This window comes from Nakaseomyces bracarensis (genome assembly GCF_045282275.1).
Source record: "Nakaseomyces bracarensis strain CBM3 chromosome Unknown Scaff9_0, whole genome shotgun sequence".
Classification (NCBI taxonomy): domain Eukaryota; kingdom Fungi; phylum Ascomycota; class Saccharomycetes; order Saccharomycetales; family Saccharomycetaceae; genus Nakaseomyces; species Nakaseomyces bracarensis.
In genome coordinates this window covers 169,312-190,503 of record NW_027263970.1, presented here as the reverse complement: position 1 = coordinate 190,503, position 21,192 = coordinate 169,312, and the positions used below count along the sequence as shown (strand labels likewise).

The 21,192-nt window shown below is 42.5% G+C and overlaps 9 protein-coding genes across 9 annotated transcripts; 7 read left to right on the top strand and 2 right to left on the bottom strand.

Moving 5' to 3' along the window:
* Positions 1-234: 234 nt before the first annotated feature.
* GTA1 (Gta1p) lies at positions 235-3,168 on the top strand (the record flags this gene model as incomplete). Its single annotated transcript, XM_071052500.1, has 1 exon — positions 235-3,168. The coding sequence occupies one exon, from the start codon at positions 235-237 to the stop codon at positions 3,166-3,168; it is 2,934 nt and encodes a 977-aa protein (XP_070906347.1).
* A 619-nt stretch (positions 3,169-3,787) lies between these two features.
* Positions 3,788-5,401, top strand: GDA1 (guanosine diphosphatase; the record flags this gene model as incomplete). The annotated part of the gene is made up of 1 exon (XM_071052499.1): positions 3,788-5,401. The coding sequence occupies one exon, from the start codon at positions 3,788-3,790 to the stop codon at positions 5,399-5,401; it is 1,614 nt and encodes a 537-aa protein (XP_070906346.1).
* A 525-nt stretch (positions 5,402-5,926) lies between these two features.
* On the top strand, positions 5,927-7,459 carry YEF1 (NADH/NAD(+) kinase; the record flags this gene model as incomplete). Its single annotated transcript, XM_071052498.1, has 1 exon — positions 5,927-7,459. The coding sequence occupies one exon, from the start codon at positions 5,927-5,929 to the stop codon at positions 7,457-7,459; it is 1,533 nt and encodes a 510-aa protein (XP_070906345.1).
* Positions 7,460-7,758: 299 nt separating this feature from the next.
* On the top strand, positions 7,759-8,508 carry UTR4 (putative acireductone synthase UTR4; the record flags this gene model as incomplete). The annotated part of the gene is made up of 1 exon (XM_071052497.1): positions 7,759-8,508. One exon carries the CDS (start codon positions 7,759-7,761, stop codon positions 8,506-8,508), a length of 750 nt encoding a protein of 249 aa, XP_070906344.1.
* A 427-nt stretch (positions 8,509-8,935) lies between these two features.
* Positions 8,936-10,138, bottom strand: RAD23 (Rad23p; the record flags this gene model as incomplete). Its single annotated transcript, XM_071052496.1, has 1 exon — positions 8,936-10,138. The coding sequence occupies one exon, from the start codon at positions 10,136-10,138 to the stop codon at positions 8,936-8,938; it is 1,203 nt and encodes a 400-aa protein (XP_070906343.1).
* Positions 10,139-10,632: 494 nt separating this feature from the next.
* On the bottom strand, positions 10,633-11,940 carry ANP1 (Anp1p; the record flags this gene model as incomplete). Its single annotated transcript, XM_071052495.1, has 1 exon — positions 10,633-11,940. The coding sequence occupies one exon, from the start codon at positions 11,938-11,940 to the stop codon at positions 10,633-10,635; it is 1,308 nt and encodes a 435-aa protein (XP_070906342.1).
* Positions 11,941-12,389: 449 nt separating this feature from the next.
* On the top strand, positions 12,390-12,863 carry HYP2 (translation elongation factor eIF-5A; the record flags this gene model as incomplete). The annotated part of the gene is made up of 1 exon (XM_071052494.1): positions 12,390-12,863. The coding sequence occupies one exon, from the start codon at positions 12,390-12,392 to the stop codon at positions 12,861-12,863; it is 474 nt and encodes a 157-aa protein (XP_070906341.1).
* Positions 12,864-14,088: 1,225 nt separating this feature from the next.
* MCM3 (MCM DNA helicase complex subunit MCM3) lies at positions 14,089-16,956 on the top strand (the record flags this gene model as incomplete). Its single annotated transcript, XM_071052493.1, has 1 exon — positions 14,089-16,956. The coding sequence occupies one exon, from the start codon at positions 14,089-14,091 to the stop codon at positions 16,954-16,956; it is 2,868 nt and encodes a 955-aa protein (XP_070906340.1).
* A 443-nt stretch (positions 16,957-17,399) lies between these two features.
* SPF1 (ion-transporting P-type ATPase SPF1) lies at positions 17,400-21,041 on the top strand (the record flags this gene model as incomplete). Its single annotated transcript, XM_071052492.1, has 1 exon — positions 17,400-21,041. The coding sequence occupies one exon, from the start codon at positions 17,400-17,402 to the stop codon at positions 21,039-21,041; it is 3,642 nt and encodes a 1,213-aa protein (XP_070906339.1).
* Between the last annotated feature and the right edge of the window lie 151 nt (positions 21,042-21,192).

Here is a 21,192-nt window from a genome sequence, read left to right as displayed (position 1 = left end):
AATACATACGTGATGACAATGCTTATTGCTTGCGCCGAGCCTATGACACAGCTCGGTTACATTAATTTATAAATATACGTGTTCATCGATCGGTGGTCCTTTAAGTCATTATCACCGAAAATTTTTTTTCAGGCCCGAATCGTTATAAAGAGCCATACTGGGATCTTGAGTTAATTTCAGACAGAATGTTGTCAAGAAGCTAACCCAAACATACAGAAAACTAATAAGAACGAAATGCTATTGGTTGCGCTGCTGGCGGTGTGCTGGCTTGTGTACCGGCTGGTGCGGTTTGTTACGATTCCGGTGTCCAGCATTGTGGCGACTCTTGGTGTTCGGACTCCGGCGGCGGCGAAGGTGTCTGTTGACAAGGTGACTGAGGACTCTATTACTGTGCATTGGGAGAATGAGCCGCTTGAGATGGTGGGGCGGGAGGAGGAGGCGGTGTGTTACTATATCCTTTATTTGAACGGGTTCCAGATTGCGGTTTTCCACAACAATCCGAGGGCTTTGTATACATGTTGTAATATCAAGGGGTTGGAGTCTGATGCTGAGTTCCAGTTTGATTTCGTTTCTATCAACCGGATGGGGTATGTGAACAAGTTACCATCTGTATACTGTAAGACTGCTGCGGCGGGTGTTAAAGCTGCGGATGTCCCGGTCTCTGGAGGATCTGGCCATGTCGCTGAGGTTGATTTCGATTTAATGGTGCAGCAGGACTTTGATACTGATGGGAAGAAGCGCTGGAGGAGGAATACTCTGGTTAAAAAGGGTTCTGGGCCATCCAAACAAGAAGACACTGTTGTGCAAAACTTAAATGCAGGCGAACACTATCCTTCATACAATAGTCTTACGACTTTGAAGGCATTGGAAAACTATACTGTGGATGACTTGAAGAAGATCTTAGTGTGTGCTCAGGAGGATCTGCATGATGTTCTAGCGCAGGAACAATCTTTAATGGAAGATTTTCAGGAGTCTCAGGAACAATTACAACTAGAACTTGAAAATTTGAGGACAAACTGGGCCCACGAGATTAACTTACGCAAGACACTTAAATCCTCTATTAAATCACTGGAAAACTCTAAGATGCTTACTGACTTGAAAACTGACAAACTAAAGAAGAAAATTAACGACTTGAAGTTTAAAATATCACGGATGGAGAAAGATATGAAGGATTGGAACAAAGAAAACGAAGTGTTGTGTAACAAGGACATCAAAGGTAGTTTTGAAGTAAACATAAGAAAAAATAATAAAATGGAACAGGAGTTGAAAGAAGAATTACAAAAATTGCAGATTAAGTTGTCAGAAGCCGAGGAAGAACATAAAAGGATACTAGCTATGAAACCTACTACAGAAAATCTGAAGCGTAGCAATGCTTCTGGCGAAAAGTCTCCGGCTTCTCCTGATGAAAAGAATAACACTGTGGAATCGATCATCAAAGAAATGGAACCATTATTAGCCAACTTTTCAAAGGTCAAAGTAAATAACCCTCCCTTCTCTAAGTTGAGTCCAAATTCTGAGATATTAAAGCTAATTAAAGAACAAAAATCTTTGGACCAAAAGAGTGACACCAAGTGGAAATCAAAAAAAGGAAAAGCTATAAAAAAGCTTGAAGTGTTAGAAAACAAGTATAAAGAAATTGAAAGTAAGAACAATGAGTTAAGAGCACAGCTAGCAAACACTACGATTACAAATGAAAACTTTTATCACAACACACCAAAGAAAACTTTTATCAATCCCGAAAGTAATGACGGTGTTGATATGCAAAATCATAACCAACCATACAGACAAATTTCCGACAGTGATAACTTACAAAGTATGAGCACAGGGAGTCCAAACTATAATAATGATAACGATGTTATGAATCATGCCCCTCTAATGTTACATCATCCTTCTACTTATTCTAATATGAATGGATCCGTAAATTATCCTCTACTATCACCACCGAATCAACACAGCTACTTACAACAAAATAATATGAATTTCAACTCAGAGAGACCACAACAAATCTCACCCATGCTCTCTAATGTTCCGAACCAAAATGTTCTCTCAAGCTCACCATGGAATAACAGCTACAACTATCAAAATGTGGAACCCGGTATTGCATATGACGATGCAAATCACTTAATCACCGGTCTCGAAGACATGATTCATGACGAGGCTGATTATCCAGAGAGTATAAGTAATTATTCAAACGTTTTCACTACGGATCAACTAGATAACTACTGGATAAGTCAGAAAAATAATAGGGAAAAAAATAAACCTGGAATCTCTATATCTGGTAACAATGAAGTATCAAATGTACATGCAGCTGCTGATTTCCTATCTCCACAACCTAGTATTCATTCTCAAGCTTCACAGTACGATAACATGCTGGGTTCATCTTACTCGCAGGACCGTATACCACTATCTAACTCTCCTATGGGCCCATATGGACATGCTCATAAAAATTCTATTGGTATACAGCCTTCGCACGCTCAATCCCTGTTAAGCGCAACGTTAAACAATACATCGATGGGATCCTCATACCAAGATCAATTTTCGTTCAATAATATAGATCCTTTTTTTTCAAATGACAGCAATAGACAACTTCACGATAGAATGAAGTCTCTTGACCTATCTAACAATATGTTAAGATTACCTGGAAGCACTAACATGCCAAACAGAGATGCATCTCCGTTACAATTTAATTTTCTTCCAGGCAATAACATCCAAGGTGATAGTAGTCAAACAACGGCACAGCAAAGCCTACACGAAAGTGACCAACTACTGAGCCCTAACCAGTACAATAAGTCCAGCAAGGAAAGCGAGAGTAGCGCTACAAGTAATCCTTTCTGGAGCGGTAATTCATCTAATCACTCCAAGGAAGAGACTCCACGTCGTCGTAACACAAACGATTCAAAAGATGTGCAAACAGTCGGCCACGGTACTCCTAAATCTCATAAAAGAAACCAGAGCAACAGCAGTATTTCCTCCTGGACGAAACTGAGCTGGAAAAACCTCACTTCAAACCCATCTTCCCCACAAAGAGGAAGCATAGACGAGTCAAATGAAGCACTAAACGATATTGTAGAAGACGAAAAACCTCCTCCACCTCGTAAGATGTCTCGTCTCTTAAGCAGATCAACCATGAATAACATATTCAAGAAACCAACCCAAGAAAGTAACTGAAAACCAAACAAAAAGAATACCAAAAAACTGTAAATACCAAAACCCAATTCCCATCATCTACATCATCATATCACATGAATTTTGTATTATTATTAGTATTATCATTTTCTCTTTTTTTTTTTAACTCTGCATGCATATCATAACCATAAACGCTCTACATTTCATATATAACGAATTAAATCCATTAATCAATATCTCATATCCTCATTTAATACCTCTTATCATCGTTATTACCTGAAAACATTCAAAAATATATAATTTAAATACTGCACGTGATCCATTGCTAAAATTTCGCGGCGCGATCAGCAGACACCAAAATTTTTTTTCATTAACAGCACATCGATGTGGTATATTTTGATCTGACATTATATATGCCCTCTATTTCCCAGTCTATCAAATAAGATATCAACACCAGATCGTATTAACTAGCAGCTTATTCATATTTAAAGGATTACTTGTTCTTTTTAGAGCCATTTTTGCGTGACGACTTCTAAAAATATCCTCTAGTGGTCTTTTCTAAGACTAATCATCTCTCCTTTCTTTATATTGTGGAATTTCTAGTTATAAACAAGTTGGCAAGTTAAAAAATTAATATAACATACAACCTTATCAATACAGGATGGCTATTGTGTTCAGAAACTACCGTTTTCTGATGGGTGCTTTTGCACTTGTGATGCTGTTTTTGCTGATCAGAACATCCAGCTCTATACCAGCCACCAGTGTCGGCAGAAAGACTACACCAAACTCCAGCAAACCAGATGTTCCTCAGGACTTGAATAATCTTCCTATCAACAATAAACCTGGTTATGTAAGTGACTCTAAGACAGAGAACAACAACCCAGCTGTTGCTGATGCTGTAAAGGATGCCGCAAAAGCTAATAACAAACCTAGCAAGCCTAAAGCCGGTGAGGTGATCGGTACCGGTAACACATGTACCCAAATTCACCAGTTTGTTATCATGGTTGATGCTGGTTCTACCGGTTCCCGTATACACATTTACGAATTCGATGTTTGCTCTAAACCTCCAACGTTGGTCGAGGAAACTTTCCAAATGTTGGAACCAGGTCTATCATCATTCGACACCGACGCCCAAGGTGCTGCGTTATCGCTGGACCCACTTCTAAAGAAGGCTGTTGAAGTTATCCCAAAGCACCAAAGACCTTGTGCTCCTATCGCAGTAAAGGCCACTGCTGGTCTGAGATTACTTGGTGAGGAAAAAGCCAACAAGATCTTGGAAGCAGTTCGTCAGCATCTAGAGAAGGACTACCCATTCCCAGTAGTTAAGGGCAATGGTGTTTCGATTATGAGTGGTGAAGAGGAAGGTGTCTACGCCTGGGTCACAGCTAACTTCCTTTTGGGTAACATTGGTGCCGCAGAAAGACGTGCTACTAGTGCCGTTTTTGACCTAGGTGGTGGTTCAACTCAAATTGTGTTTGAGCCAACTTTCCCAACCAATGAAAAGATGGTCGACGGTGAACACAAGTACTCCCTAGATTACGGTTCTGATAACTATGAATTATACCAGTTCTCCCATTTGGGTTTTGGTTTGATGCAAAGCCGTGATAAGATTAACGCTTTATTAGTCAAGAATGCTATCAAAGATGGCTCTATCACCGCCGGTGCTAAGACTACTGAGCACACTATTGTATCCCCATGTATGCCACCTGGAGTTGAGTCTAAGGCACAGAAGGTTAAGATCAGTGACTCGGAGTCCTACAACGTCAAGTTTGTTGGTCCAAAGGGCGTTGCTGCTCCTGCCCAATGTAGATTTCTAACCGACTCTATCTTAAACAAGGCCGCCAAGTGTTCTGTCCAACCATGTTCCTTCAACGGTGTTCACCAACCATCTCTAGTCCGTACATTCCACGAGGACAACGACCTATACGTATTCTCCTACTTCTACGACAGAACTCACCCACTGGGCATGCCACTATCCTTTACCATGCAAGAACTTATGGACCTAACCAGAAACGTCTGTAGCGGACCTGAGGTTTGGGAAAACGCTTTTGTAGGTATAGACGGTGCCCTTTCAGAACTGAAGAAGGACTCTCACTACTGCCAAGACTTGTCATTCCTGGTCTCCCTACTACACACAGGTTACGACATCCCATTGAGCAGAGAACTGAAGACAGCTAAAACCCTGGCAGGAAACGAACTGGGCTGGTGCCTAGGTGCCTCTTTACCACTCATCGACTCAAAGGACTGGACCTGTAGAGTGGACCAAAAGAGTTAGACTGATTTTCAATTCTGTAATACATATATACATATATTTTCATCTACCCATTATTATTGCTAATAAATAAAAAGAAATCAAGCTATAAACATATATTATTTTTTTGATAGATGCTCACTATCAGAGCGGTCTTTCGTTATAACACCGCTTCTTTCGATAAAAAAAAAAGAAAGAAATGAAAAAATTCGATCTTCCACGCATCGAAGCTCGAGGATGATTTACACTTTTCGTGATTTACCTTAGAACAAGCCGCACCCCACCAAGAATAGTTTATAGGGTCTTCTATTTTTGTACGCGTTGCTTCGATATTGACCCTATCCACAATCTAAAGTACAACGAAGTCCTTAGCAATAGGGGACGATCACAACCAACGCAGTGCCTTTCTTCCCTCTATACATGGAACCACTATTTAACTACTCGAGAACCTTGAATATTTAAAGAATTCCCATTTCTTTCATATAGCAACCCCCCAACAATACATAATTTAGAACTTTAGAAAGACTCAGCAAAGTATATACATATAACATGGAGAAGGAGAGGTTATCTGATCCCTTTGAAAGGAGTGATTCTGCTGTAAGTAGTTCTGGCAGCGAGTCTGCCCCTGGCGCTGGTTCTGTCTACCCTAACGCTATTAACCATGATCTACACAATAATCATTACAACGACCGGATCAGCATTGCTGACTTGAAAAGCGTGGAGAATATGGTGCGTAAGCTGTCTACGGACAGTCTCCCCAGGTCCAGGGCCAGTAAGACCCATTTCCACTACGCTACCACTGCATACGATGTGCGTATGATCAGCAAGGATATTGTCAAGAGGAAAGTCGATCTAGACGTGGAGAAGATCATGATTATATGTAAGATTGACGACGCCTCCGTGTTGTTCCTGATGCGTGAGCTTGTTGAGTGGCTTCTCACACACTACCCTTTTCTCGTCGTCTATGTCCAGGACGATTTTCAGTCATCTAAACTGTTCGACGCTGAGGAAATCTTTAAGGAGTTAAAGTGTAGGAAGAACAGGCTGAAGTACTGGAATCCAGACTTCGTAAGGGATAACGATGTGTTCTTTGATCTGGTGGTCACCATGGGAGGTGACGGTACCGTCTTGTTTGCGTCTCATCTGTTCCAGAAACATGTTCCTCCTACTCTTCCTTTCTCCCTGGGTTCACTAGGATTCCTCACAAATTTCAACTTTGAACATTTCAAGGAGCAGCTACCAACCATTCTCAACAGTAAGATCAAGACCAACCTTAGGATGAGGCTGCAGTGCAAGATATATAGAAGACAAACTGTGGAGACGGATAGTAAAACCGGCAGGAAAGTGTGCTACATGAAGCTAGAGTCCGAACACCACGTCCTGAACGAGCTGACCATAGACAGAGGCCCCAGTCCCTTCATTTCCATGCTGGAATTGTACAGCGATGAGGACCTCATGACTGTGGCACAGGCTGACGGTATTATCGTCGCCACGCCGACAGGCTCTACCGCTTATTCGCTAAGTGCCGGTGGCTCATTGATAAATCCAGGCGTTGACGCCATCGCTGTGACTCCTATCTGCCCGCACACACTAAACTTCAGACCTATTATCCTACCGGACAGTATCGAGCTCAAGATCAAGGTCTCACCTAACTCCAGAGGCACTGCTTGGATCGCCTTCGATGGCAGACCCAAGATCGAACTACATCGCGGGGATTTCGTCACGGTGTCCTCATCACCATACCCGTTCCCTACAGTAGAGGCCTCTCCACGAGACTTCGTCGACAGCATCAGTAGAACCCTCGGTTGGAACGCTCGTGAGAAACAGAAGTCCTTGTCCCACGTCCTTTCCCTGAAGAACCAGGAGAAGCTGGAGAACGAGTCTACAAAGAACAAGAGAGAACTAGAAAGCGAGGAACCAGAAGAAGAAGTACTACTGGATGAACTAGGACAGGTCACCGCAAGACACACCGTGAAACCCATCGAGCTAGACGAGCCAAATAAACGTCAGAGAGGTCCCCCATCTACCTCCTTCCCTGGCGTATCCCCAGGAAGACGGAAATCGGCAGGCTTCACCCTGTGAGTCCCTCACACATGCATCTAAAAAGCTTTCATCCTTTATATACGTTGTTCTTAAATAGTTAATATCCAAATATTCACCAATAGCACCAATATCGCAACTATGTCCATCACGTCACGTCTCTACGTATCATATGCCCTAACTGGACTCCCTAGGAACAATGAAAGCAATCAAAGGGCCTTGTAATTTAATTAATTAATTTATTTTAGAAAGTTGAAGTTCAATTGCAATTGCTATAGTCCTAGTGCTATTGCTTTCTTATTACTTGAGCTTGCACTATAACAATATAATCCAATTAAAAAATGACTGACGAACACTACGAGGCATATTTGCTTGACATCGAGGGGACACTATGCCCACTCTCGTTTGTGAAGGATACGTTGTATCCTTTCTTTGTTCTACATGTACAGAGGATTGTGTATGAGAACTTCAACGTTGAGAAACCTAAGGACACCTTCATTGCTGAGCATTTGCAGAAGTTTGGTATCAAGGAGGAAGGTCAAGCGGGCCAAAACAAGCTTGTTGAGCACCTTTTGGACATGGTGGCCAGTGACACCAAGGACTCCACTTTGAAGGCCTTGCAAGGTCACGTCTGGGAGGTCGGTTACAATTCCGGTGAGATTGAGGTGCCTTTGTACCCTGATGTTATCGACTTCCTTGTTTCCAACGACGGCAGAGACAAGAAGGTGCCTGTCTACATATACTCCAGTGGTTCTATCCAGGCCCAAAAGTTGTTGTTTGGTCACGTTAAGAACTCTGGTAACTCCCACGCCAAGATTGCCGGTAACTGGGACTTGAACCGTTTCATCGACGGATACTTTGACATCGACACTGCTGGTAAGAAGGACAAACCAGAGTCTTACAAGAAGATCTTAGATGCGATTAAGATGGAGAAGACTCCAGAGAAGGTACTCTTCCTCAGTGATAATCCTAAGGAGTTGGATGCTGCTAAGGCAAGCGGTATTTCCACAGGGTTGGCCATGAGACCAGGTAACGTACACGTTTCTAATGCTATTGACTATAAGCAGTACTTCCAACTACACAAGTTATAGAGGGACATGAAATGTTCATAGTTACTTTCTGATCGTACCAGCCAAAATTTATGACATAATGTTATCTTTTTTGTAATTTTTACCCTGTAATGAAATGTTTATATATGATTGATCAATCTTGAATTCAATTAATTGTGGACATCTAAATATATTTAGTATCAATATCTTGCTTTAATGCTATATGTTAACAATTGTAAAAATCATCTCATATCAGAATTTTCAATTTAACTTACAGCAAACTACTACTTTCACAACAAGTTCAATTATAACGGTATTATTAGTATTCATTATATATAAAAAAAGATATATTTGTTGATCTCTATATCCTCCGAAGTGAGGGGGAACAGATTAAAAATGCAATTGTTTGTAATTATTATACGTATTTTCTTGGGTTTGGCTTTTTAGTTAAGATCGTTAATTATATATATTAATCAGCGTACTCACTGAAAAGCATATTAGCGGCAATCTCTTCATTTTTATCACAGGCAAAGTAGACCTGGATGACTAGAGTACGTTCAAAACCAAGCTCACATAACCTAGCAATCGCTTGTTCGTCATCTTCAGATAGAGTAATTTGGGCTGGTTGTTCACCTTCAGCCAGTTCACCTTCACCTTCAGCCATGTTCTCGAAGTCCATAGCGCCTTGCAAGTTGTCACCAACAGCTTCTAGAAGCATAGAAACAAAGACTTCAGGGTTAGCCATTATCTGCTCACGGAGTTGTGGGTATCTATTACTTAGATTCTCCAGTAGTGGGGCTAGAGCTTCTGGGTTACCAGAGACAACTTGTCTCAAGGCGAGGAGGTCCTCCATTGTTAGACCAATCGATCCTGGTGGACCTGTAGCACCTGCGGCACCAGCAGCACCTGCACCTGCACCTGCACCAGCAGCACCTGATGGACCGGAACCTTGTGCAGCCTGAGCAAACAAGTCATCCTCAGCTGGTGGCTCATCGGCAGCTCCCACGTCTTCACTGGTTTCCATAGCCTCACCTTCACCTTCACCTTCACCTTCACCTTCGACATCACCCTCAGCGCTGGCCTCAGGTACTTCTGGCTGTCTCAAATTCTCTGGAATGCCCATCAGGAGGTACTCAACAGCTCTATCAGGGTTATTAAAAGCTGCTCTAAGGGCACGCTCAACTTCCGCTCTCTCATATCCCATCTCCATTATCCTCTCAATAGTAGCATTACGCTCTGACCCTACAACAAACCCGTCATCACTCGTCTGTGTCTGTCCAGCTCCTTCTCCTGTAGCAGTATTGGTATTAGTATCATCTTCAGTAGCTGTCGTGGCTTCAACAGAAGCAGTAGAAGCAGGAGCAGGAGCAGCAGGCGTAGGAGCAGCCTCCTTAGGCTCAGAAGAAGCCTTGCCTGCAGTAGACTCAGTTACCTTGGCACCAGCCTTCTTCGCAGAGACCATAAAGATAACCTCGCTCCCATCCTTGAAGTTACAACTCTCAACACTATCGCCGTCCTTCAACACCTTACCCGAGAATATAAGCTTCAATTGCCCAGCTTCACACCCCAGCTTCCCACCAAGCTGCTCCTTAGCTTCTCCAACACTCATAGACCCCTCGAGATCAACAGGATACTTCTCCTTCTTGAAATTCTTGAACGTAACACTCACCATTTAAAATACCCTTAAAAAATCCTTGTTTATAACCAAAAAAATTCCGCTCTTTCACGTCAAACTATCCAAATCCTAGTCTGAGTTCGAATGCACACTTCAAATTACTCGTTACTGCTCTACTGACCTTCCAATACCATCACTTTTGACTATCCAAATGCTTCTTTAATACCAACAATGCCTTTAAAAGTGGCGAAAAGCCGCCCAAAAAAAAAATCCCACGGCCCACCAAAAAAAAATTTGTAACGTACACAATTACAACATCACATGATCAATATAGGCCATCTCTGAGATTCAAATATTCAGCAATATTAACGGAAATTTCATAATGTCTAGTCTATTAATGGTATCTATAGTGATATATTGAACTTATACTATGTACTTCTTTGTATTATATCTATTAAATGTTCTTTTGTGAATGCAGGTTTTATGATAATGAGTAAGAGGCTGTTTTATTAGTTCATGAAAAACAGATGCTCTCTTGGTTTTACTTCGTTCTATGCTCTGTTAGGGTCAAAGTCTAGTGGAATGTCAGCTTTTTGGGCCTTCTGTTGATCGCCGGGGTTATCTGACCAGTCCACGGTGACACGTTTATCTGGTTCCATGTTTTTGAAGATGAGGTCCTTTTCGTGGGACCAGTCGTCTCTCATGTCGTCGTAGCCGACCTCCCAGATTTTATCGTAGAACTCACGGAGCTGTATTTCTTCTAGTTTACGTTTTTCCTCTTCTGCCATCCAGGCCATGTACTTCAAGTCGTCTGTCGAGGGCTCGTAGATGTGCCATATGACGTAGTGAGGCAACCCGATGACTTTGAACCCCATCCGGCGGGAGAGTTTACCGAAAGCCTCGGTCTCTGCGTGTTTCTCGAAGGAGAAAGCTGGGAAGTGGGAACCCGAACGGAACACACGCGCCTTCGATAGGATCGAGACACCACCGATACCGTCCAGTTCCATCTCTTCCTCGGGGTCACCGTTAGGATCTCTCATGTATGCCAGATGTGTTCTCCATGTAGCATATTCAGGGTACCCCTCGACAATGACGCTGTCCTCGCCCAGCGTGTCTGCCAATTGCAGACCGCCTTCAGACTCCTGCCACGAGTTCAAGTCATAAGGCTGGATGTTACCGAGCCAGTCTGGCAGCGGTCTCCACACGTTTGGCACGATGACATCCTTATCGTGGTGCATCAGGTCCTCCATCACAGACTGTGGGATCACCTCCACGTCGACATCTCTCCAATATACCCAGGAGTGGTACGGTTTAATCGCCACAGAACCCAGCCAGTTACGTGCCCTAGCCATCAGCTTACGACGCGGACCCTGTGCGGCAAACCCGTGTCTATCCGAGAACGACTGCCCTATGATCTGCCCGAAATCCTTCTCGAAGATCTCAATGTTACCAAACCGCAGGTGCTTGTCCCCTTGGATCTGCTGCAGGTTCTCCATCAGCACACCCATGGTGTCATCGCTCGAGTCCGACACCAGGAAGGAAAGGTCAATCCACTGGTGCGGGTACGACATCGCCTTCAAGTGGTCGAAGAACATGGGCAAGTGCTCAGCGGCGTCCCTGAGCGGAACGCAGAACAGGATCCTGTCCCCGCGCTGCCACCCGTCCGCATGGCCCCTGTAGTCCTCCAGATCGTGAAACTCGACCTGCGGCACCCCACGGAAGTCTGGCATATAGTGACGCGCCAGCGACACCGACAACACCGTCGCCAGATCAAAAACATTGTCCACAAACTTCAACACAAGGTACAACGCAAACAGCGACCCCACACAGCTCACCAGAAAGGGCCTATTGTACTTCATCCTTGCTTTACACTGCTAATCCCAGTACCAATTAACCTCCCCCAAACTCCATACCCACCACTATTCAAATCAAATATCCATCAAATCCTAAAAATAAACAAAACAAAACAAAAAAAAAAAATTGACGAAATTTCTTCAAAATTTTATGTAATAATATACGTATACCATGTGAGGTCCGTATATTATTATATACATTGATACGAAAGACCACATGATTATACGTATAACACAACATATAATGTGACGTTATAGCATCAGGTACGATGAAATTTTTTTTATTTTCTTTGTTCTTTGCTTTGGTCGTTGAACGAAAACGAGTGATGCCGATGACGTTGATGAGAGATGATGATGAGATATATTGAATGGATGTGTTTATTTTTGGGTTTAATAATTTGTAATTGAGTTAATTATTCAATACAAACAAAACAAGATATTAATATCAACAAATAATGGCTGAAGAAGAACATACCTTTGAGACTGCTGATGCTGGTTCGTCTACCACTTACCCAATGCAATGTTCTGCACTAAGAAAGAACGGTTTCGTTGTTATCAAGGGTAGACCATGTAAGATTGTCGACATGTCCACTTCCAAGACCGGTAAGCACGGTCACGCCAAGGTCCACTTGGTTGCCATTGATATCTTCACCGGTAAGAAGTTGGAAGATTTGTCTCCATCCACCCACAACATGGAGGTCCCATTCGTCAAGAGAACCGAGTACCAATTGTTGGATATCGATGACGGTTTCTTGTCCTTGATGACCATGGACGGTGAGACCAAGGACGACGTCAGACACCCAGAGGGTGAGTTGGGTGACACCATGCAAGCCTCCTTCGACGAAGGTAAGGACTTGATGGTCACTGTCATCGCTGCCATGGGTGAAGAAGCCGCTATCTCCTTCAAGGAAGCCCCAAGATCCGATTAAATAAAAAAAAACATAACATAATCAATATATAAATGTCTATTTAAAATTTCTAATTATATTGTTTATCAAAATTTTTTAATGAATTAAAAACTTTTTTATAGTTAATATGTAGAGATAGACATGAACACCATATTATGTTATATCATCCAAATACAATGGCAACTTGGCCGAGTGGTTAAGGCGAAAGATTAGAAATCTTTTGGGCTCTGCCCGCGCAGGTTCGAATCCTGCAGTTGTCGTTTCTTTTTTGTCAAACTACACAATTCCACATCATAGATAAGTGCTTTAAAGCATTACCATATACATACATACAATATATGTATGTATATTATAGTATACCATAGTATATTATATTATATTATATGTATATCCCTGGGTATAGAATACCCTCACACCACAATATACTATATAACTATATGCTATACTATACTATACTATACTATATAGTACACTATACAAAGCGGGGTAACATAATACTATACTATATTATATTATATGTATATGTATAAAATAGTATAGTATAGTATATGTATAGTATACTATAGTGTAGTGTAGAATTGTGTAGAGTTGTACTGTATTATAGTGTCTCTACGGTGGTGTCTCTACGGTATAGTACAGCACACACCGTATACAGCTCACACTGTGTATGTCATGTAGTACGTTACCCCTATTTATCTAGACGTGTACAATGACAATACACTAGTATTGCACAGTTATACTTTGTAACTACATAATACCGTATTAAGCTATATAGTATTCCTGCTATACCCACTATATTACACAGTATAGTATAGTATTATAGTATACTATACTATTACAGCAGTATACTATACCGTATTAAGGTATATACTGTATACTGTACTGTACTATATATACTATAGTAATATATTAATATAATATAATATAATATAATATACTATGCTATGGTACTATTTCGGTGCGGTCTGTACGGCTGTGAGACCCGTGATGTGTCGTATAATGTTATAAGACTATATCACTTGGAACGGGGTAATATATTTTCCTAAAAGGGTAATCGTATATAATGATGCAAATATTTTTCCCTCTTCCTTTTTTTGGGCTCTTTCAGTGAGTGTGTGAGATAGAGAGGCCTTCTTTAAAAAGGCGATGAGGTGTAGTTGTGTTGCAAGAGTAGTAATTGTATTGAATTAAATTGTATTGTAGTGTCGGATATACTAAGACAAACCAATTAATACAAGTATAGATAATGGAGGACGTTCCGGATGCGGTGTTTGGAGACAGGGTTCGGCGGTTCCAGGAGTTTCTAGAGGTTTTCGAAGTGTACAAGGACCAGGTCCGCGGTATACTGGAACACAATGCGAACAGAGACGTGGATAGTAACGACAAGGATGAGGAGGAAGACGTGGACTTGATGGACGTGGATGTCTCGAAGAAAGGGCGTATGCTAACTGAGAGCGTGAGGCCACACCGTGTTGCCGTCTCGTTGGACGACCTCAGGGACTTCGATAGGAAGTTCTGGCGCGGCGTGTTGGTGGAGCCCGCTTACTATGTTCCGCCCGCGGAGCGGGCGCTAAGCGAGATAGCCGCTGCCCTGGACTACGATAGTACCACCGGCCTAGGTCCGGAGAGCACGGCCACGGCGACGGGCGGTGGTGCTGGCGTCGCGGCGAAGAGGCCCTGGAGGATCTCGTTCAAAGGTGCGTTTGGGTCTCACACGTTGTCTCCCCGTACTTTGAACTCGTACTTTTTGAACAAACTGGTGTCAATTGAGGGTATCGTGACACGTACCTCGCTGGTGAGGCCTAAGTTGACGCGGTCGGTCCATTACGCCGAGAAGACCGGAAGGTTCCACTACAGGGACTACACGGACGCGACCACGACGCTGACTACTCGCGTCCCAACACCAGCGATATACCCTACGGAGGACACCGACGGGAATAAGCTGACCACGGAGTACGGGTTCAGTACGTATATCGATCACCAACGTATTACCGTGCAGGAGATGCCAGAAATGGCCCCTGCAGGTCAGCTCCCTCGCTCGATAGACATTATCCTCGACGATGACCTCGTAGACAAGACCAAACCAGGTGATAGAGTAAACATCGTCGGTGTTTACAAGTCTCTCGGGGCAGGTGGACTGAATCAAGGCGAGTCGAACACGCTGAACGGATTTAGAACACTGATCATAGGTAACAGCGTGTACCCATTACACGCAAGGTCCACTGGTGTCTCCGCAAGAGAACACCTCACTGACCTGGATATCAGAAACATCAACAAACTGGCTAAGAGAAAGGACGTGTTCGAACTGCTCGCACAATCACTTGCTCCTTCAATCTACGGCCACGAGAACATTAAGAGAGCTATCCTACTGATGTTGTTCGGAGGTCTTGAGAAGAACTTGGAAAACGGATCCCATCTTAGAGGTGATATTAACATCCTAATGGTGGGTGACCCGTCCACCGCCAAATCCCAGATGCTTAGATTCGTGCTGAACACTGCCTCTTTAGCCATCGCAACCACAGGTAGAGGTTCATCAGGTGTCGGTTTGACCGCAGCTGTGACAACAGATAGAGAAACTGGTGAAAGAAGATTGGAGGCAGGTGCTATGGTCTTGGCAGACAGAGGTATCGTGTGTATCGACGAATTCGATAAGATGACAGACGTAGACAGAGTCGCCATCCACGAAGTCATGGAACAACAAACTGTTACCATTGCTAAAGCCGGTATCCATACAACTTTGAACGCTCGTTGTAGTGTCATTGCCGCCGCTAACCCAGTGTTCGGCCAGTACGATGTCAACAGGGATCCTCATCAAAATATCGCTTTGCCAGACTCGCTTTTGTCTCGTTTCGATTTGCTTTTTGTGGTCACTGATGATATTAACGAAGCTAGAGATAGATCGATTAGTGAACACGTGCTAAGAACTCATAGATACTTACCACCGGGTATGCTTGAAGGTGAACCAATCCGAGAAAGACTGAACCTTTCGTTGTCAGTAGGTAATGACGATGTGGACGACACCCAGGAAACAGAAACCCAGGACGAAGAAGACCGTGTCTTTGAAAAATTTAACCCATTACTACAAGCCGGTGCCATGTTAGCGAAGAACCGTGGTAACTACCACGGTACTGAGATCCCTAAACTGGTCACTATCTCGTTCCTAAGAAAGTATATTCAATACGCCAAGGAAAGAATTGAGCCACAGCTGACCCAAGAGGCCATTGATGTCATTGTTAAGAACTACACTGATCTAAGAAACGACGAAAATACTAAGAAATCACCAATTACAGCAAGAACCTTGGAAACTCTGATCAGACTGGCTACTGCTCACGCTAAGGTGAGGCTCGCAAGAACCATCAACAAAGTCGATGCCACTGTGGCTGCCAACTTGTTGAGATTTGCCCTTCTGGGTGAAGATGTCGGTGAGATCACTGATGCCGACCTCGAAATGGATATGCAGTACCCATCTAACAAGAGTTCACCAAAGAAGTCACCAAAGAAGAAGCAGAGACTCGGTCCAAGAGGCTATGAACCATCCTCAGCCTCGCCAAGGAGACACCTGGATTTCGGAGCAAGTAGCCAATCTTCCCAAGGATCTCAAGCATACAAAAACTTGGCCTCTGAGCTTGGACACAGCGATACTGCCACTGCTGCTGATGAAGAACAGGCAATGGCAGAACATGACATGGAAAGGCTAACTTTGAATGAAGATGAAGAAGAGTTGCACAGAAGACTGGAGTCTGAATTAAGGAGCACACCAAGAAGGCACTCGCAGTCTCATCCACAAACTGGACCTCTTGCTGAGGTCTCTACTCCAAGATTATCCAACTTCTCTGCTGCTGGTCAGGAAGAGGACGCTGGTCAATCTGTATCTCTGGATCAATCCAGTATATCCACGGCAAGACTCTCATTACTATCGAGTGAAATCGCCAGATTGATGCAGACAGACCTGTTCGAAGAAGAATGCTATCCTATCGATGATTTGTTGACCCAGATCAACGACAGTCTCGCAGAAGAAGAAAAATATACAAAGACTGAGTACCTCGCAGGCTTGAAAATAATGTCCCAAAAGAACAATCTAATGATCGCTGACGAAAAGGTCTGGAGGGTATAATATTTCCCTCTCTGTTTTTTGCTATATATATACATATTTTTTGTTTCTCTTTCACCACCTTTTCCAGTTCTGTATTAATAAATTAAAGATAATAAATGAAAATAACCCGATATAACAAATCGATACATATAAATTGATGTAAATCATTATAATATATAGTAATATTTGATAATAATATAATAATAATATAATATAATCAATATTTCAATACACCCCTTTTACCCGGCTTTTGAAAAAATTTTGGTGGCTCGTGCTGTTTGCACGCGATGAGGTGGCGATTCAACGGTAGTCGCTCAATGCTGCACCAGTCCATTGCTGTTGGTTTAATCAAACTCAATTGGTCTTGATAGAGGTTAAATAAGCTTCTTACTGGGTGTTGCTTTGATTCTTGATAAGCAGGAAAATAACCTATATCAAATAACGATAGAAAACATAAATACACGATGGGTGATAACGTTATCAGTCCCATTGTGAAGGATTCGCAGTTACTTGTGCCTAAGACGCTGTTAGCTAGGCCATATACGCTGCCATTTTTCCCGCTTTATGCTACTTTTGCTCAGATTTACTACAATCAGTACGATGAGTACATTAAGGGTCCTGAGTGGACTTTCGTTTACCTCGGTACCATTGTTACTATAAATATCCTGGTGCTGTTGATGCCTGAATGGAATGTTGACATAGCTGCATGGTTCAATTACGCTACTGTTAAGAACCTTGATCAGGCCTCTCACATTTTGATCCATACTAATCCAAACAATGGTTCTTCTGATATTGTCAAAATTGAACGTGTCAGTGAAGGTGGTGTTTTGCAGACTTTCTTCCAATTCCAGAAGAAGAGGTTCTTGTGGCACGATGAGGACCAGGCTTTCTCCTCTCCTAAGTTCTTAATTGACGGTAACCCCAAGGTTGCTGATTTCCAGAGTTGTAAAGGTAATAACGGTGATTTGACTCATGAAAGAAGGTTGTACGGTGGTAACGAGTTCGATATCCCAATCCCTACGTTTATGGAATTGTTTAAGGAACACGCAGTGGCTCCTCTCTTTGTTTTCCAAGTCTTCTGCGTGGCTTTGTGGCTATTGGATGAATACTGGTACTTGTCTCTTTTCAACTTGTTCATGATCTTATCCATGGAGGCTGCCTCTGTGTTCCAGAGATTGACGGCTTTGAAAGAGTTCAGAACTATGGGTGTCAAGCCATACGCTATCAACGTGTTGAGAGACGGTAAATGGGTCCAGATACAGACCAATGAACTTCTACCAATGGATGTTGTCTCAGTTACTAGAAGTGCTGATGACAGTGCATTACCTTGTGATTTGATCCTAGCTGACGGTAGCTGTATCGTCAACGAGGCCATGCTGTCCGGTGAATCCACTCCACTGCTTAAGGAATCCATCAAATTGCGCCCTGCCAATGATGAATTACAAATTGAAGGTACTGATAAAATATCAGTATTGCACGGTGGTACTAAAGTTCTACAAGTCACCGCCCCTGAGAAGTCGGATAAGTTCCCTGCCCCACCAGATGGAGGTGCTGTGGCCATTGTCACAAAGACTGGGTTTGAAACTTCCCAAGGTTCTCTTGTTCGTGTTATGATCTATTCTTCTGAACGTGTTGGTGTCGATAATAAGGAAGCTTTCTACTTCATTCTATTCTTATTGATCTTCGCTGTTGTGGCCTCCTGGTACGTTTGGGTTGAAGGTACTAAAATGGGTAGAATCCAATCGAAGTTGATCTTGGACTGTATCTTGATTATCACTTCTGTCGTCCCACCTGAGTTGCCAATGGAATTGACCATGGCTGTCAACAGTTCGCTTTCTGCCCTAAGTAAGTTCTATGTCTACTGTACCGAACCATTCAGAATTCCATTCGCTGGTAGAATTGACGTTTGTTGTTTTGATAAAACCGGTACCTTGACTGGCGAAGACCTGGTCTTCGAAGGTCTTGCTGGTCTTTCTTCTGATCCAAAGGAAATCCGTCACTTATATACCGCTGAAGACTGTCCCTCAGATACTTCTTTGGTTATCGGTGCCGCCCATGCTCTAGTCAAACTAGATGACGGTGATGTCGTTGGTGACCCTATGGAAAAGGCTACATTGAAGGCCTTAAAATGGGCTGTCCAAAAGGGAGACAAGGTTTCCAAAGACAAAGTCGGTGAAGTCTCTATTCTACGTCGTTTCCAATTCTCTTCTGCTTTGAAGAGATCCTCCTCTGTTGCTTCTCATAACAAAGAATTGTACTCCGCCGTCAAGGGTGCACCTGAAACTATCCGTGAAAGACTAGCCACTATTCCTGAAAACTACGATGAAATTTACAAGTCCTTTACACGTTCTGGTTCAAGAGTTTTGGCCTTGGCCTCTAAGAAGCTCCAAAAGATGTCCCAAAAGCAAATTGAAGATGCAGACAGATCTTTATTTGAGAATGATTTGGAGTTCAAGGGTTTCTTGATCTTCCACTGTCCATTGAAAGAGGATGCTATTGAAACTATCCGTATGTTGAATGAATCTGCCCACCGCTGTGTTATGATTACTGGTGACAATCCGTTGACCGCTGTCCATGTTGCTAAGGAAGTTGGTATTGTTAATGCTGAAACTTTGATTGTTGACACCTTGGATAAGGACAATACTGAGATATTGACTTTCAGAAATGTGGAAGAAACTCTATCTTTTGATTTCAACGTTAACTCTGACAAGTTTGATCACCGTGAAATATTTGATAAATACGATCTTGCCGTTACTGGTCACGCTTTGGAAGCTTTGAAGGGCCACAGTCAACTAAGAGATCTTATCCGTAACGCTTGGATTTATGCCCGTGTTTCCCCTGCTCAAAAGGAATTCATCTTGAACAATCTGAAGGATATGGGCTACCAAACTTTGATGTGTGGTGACGGTACTAATGATGTTGGTGCTTTGAAGCAAGCCCATGTCGGTGTTGCTTTATTGAACGGTACAGAAGAGGGTTTGAAGAAGGTTGCCGATCAACGTAGAATGGAAGGTATGAAGGATGTTTACAATAAGCAAGCTGAATTTTTGGGTAGATGGAATAAACCTCCTCCACCAGTTCCTGAACTAATCGCTCATTTGTATCCTCCAGGACCTTTGAATCCTCACTACTTGACTGCCATTGAAAAACAAGGCACTACTATCACTCCAGAAATCAGAAAGAAGGTTATTGAAGCAAACAACAAACCAATTGAGATTGTTCGTTCAACCCAACCACCTCAAGCTCCAGGTGCCAACGATTTGGCAAGTTTGATTTCTAGTGCTACTGAAGGTCAAGATGACGATACTCCAACTTTAAAGCTTGGTGATGCATCCTGTGCCGCTCCATTCACTTCTAAGCTTGCTAATGTTTCCGCTGTTACCAATATCATCCGTCAAGGTCGTTGTGCTCTAGTTAACACCATTCAAATGTACAAGATTCTAGCATTGAATTGTTTGATTAGTGCTTACTCTTTGTCTATCATTTATATGGCCGGTGTCAAATTTGGTGACGGTCAAGCTACTGCTTCTGGTCTGTTGTTGTCTGTCTGTTTCTTGAGTATTTCCCGTGGTAAGCCATTACAAAAGCTATCTAAGGCAAGACCACAAGCTGGTATTTTCAACATTTATATCATGGGTTCCATTCTTTCCCAATTTGCTGTACACATTGTTACCTTGATTTACATTACTACCGAGATTTATAAACTAGAACCAAGAGAACCACAAGTCGATCTAGAAAAGGAATTTTCTCCTTCTTTGTTAAACACTGGTATTTACATCATCCAATTGGTTCAACAAGTTTCCACATTTGCTGTAAACTACCAAGGTGAACCATTCAGAGAAAACATCAGAAATAACAAGGGTATGTATTACGGTTTGTTAGGTGTTACTGGTCTTGCTTTGGCTAGTGCTACTGAGTTCATTCCAGAACTAAACGAATCCATGAAATTTGTACCAATGGATGACGAATTCAAGATGAAGTTGACTGCCACTTTATTGTTCGATTTCTTTGGTTGTTGGGGTGCTGAGCACTTTTTCAAGTTCTTCTTCATGGATGATACTCCAGCTGATATTACTGAAGAAAAGGTTAAGATTATCAAGCAATAATCTCCAAGCCTGAAAAATATTTTCAAAATTTATTATAGATCAATGAATCGATCATTTTCTCACATACATGGAAGAAAATAATTAAGTTTGTTCACTTCTGATAGATATGTGCTCATTTAAAGCTCGTTTTGTTGTTTTTTGTTTTGTAGGA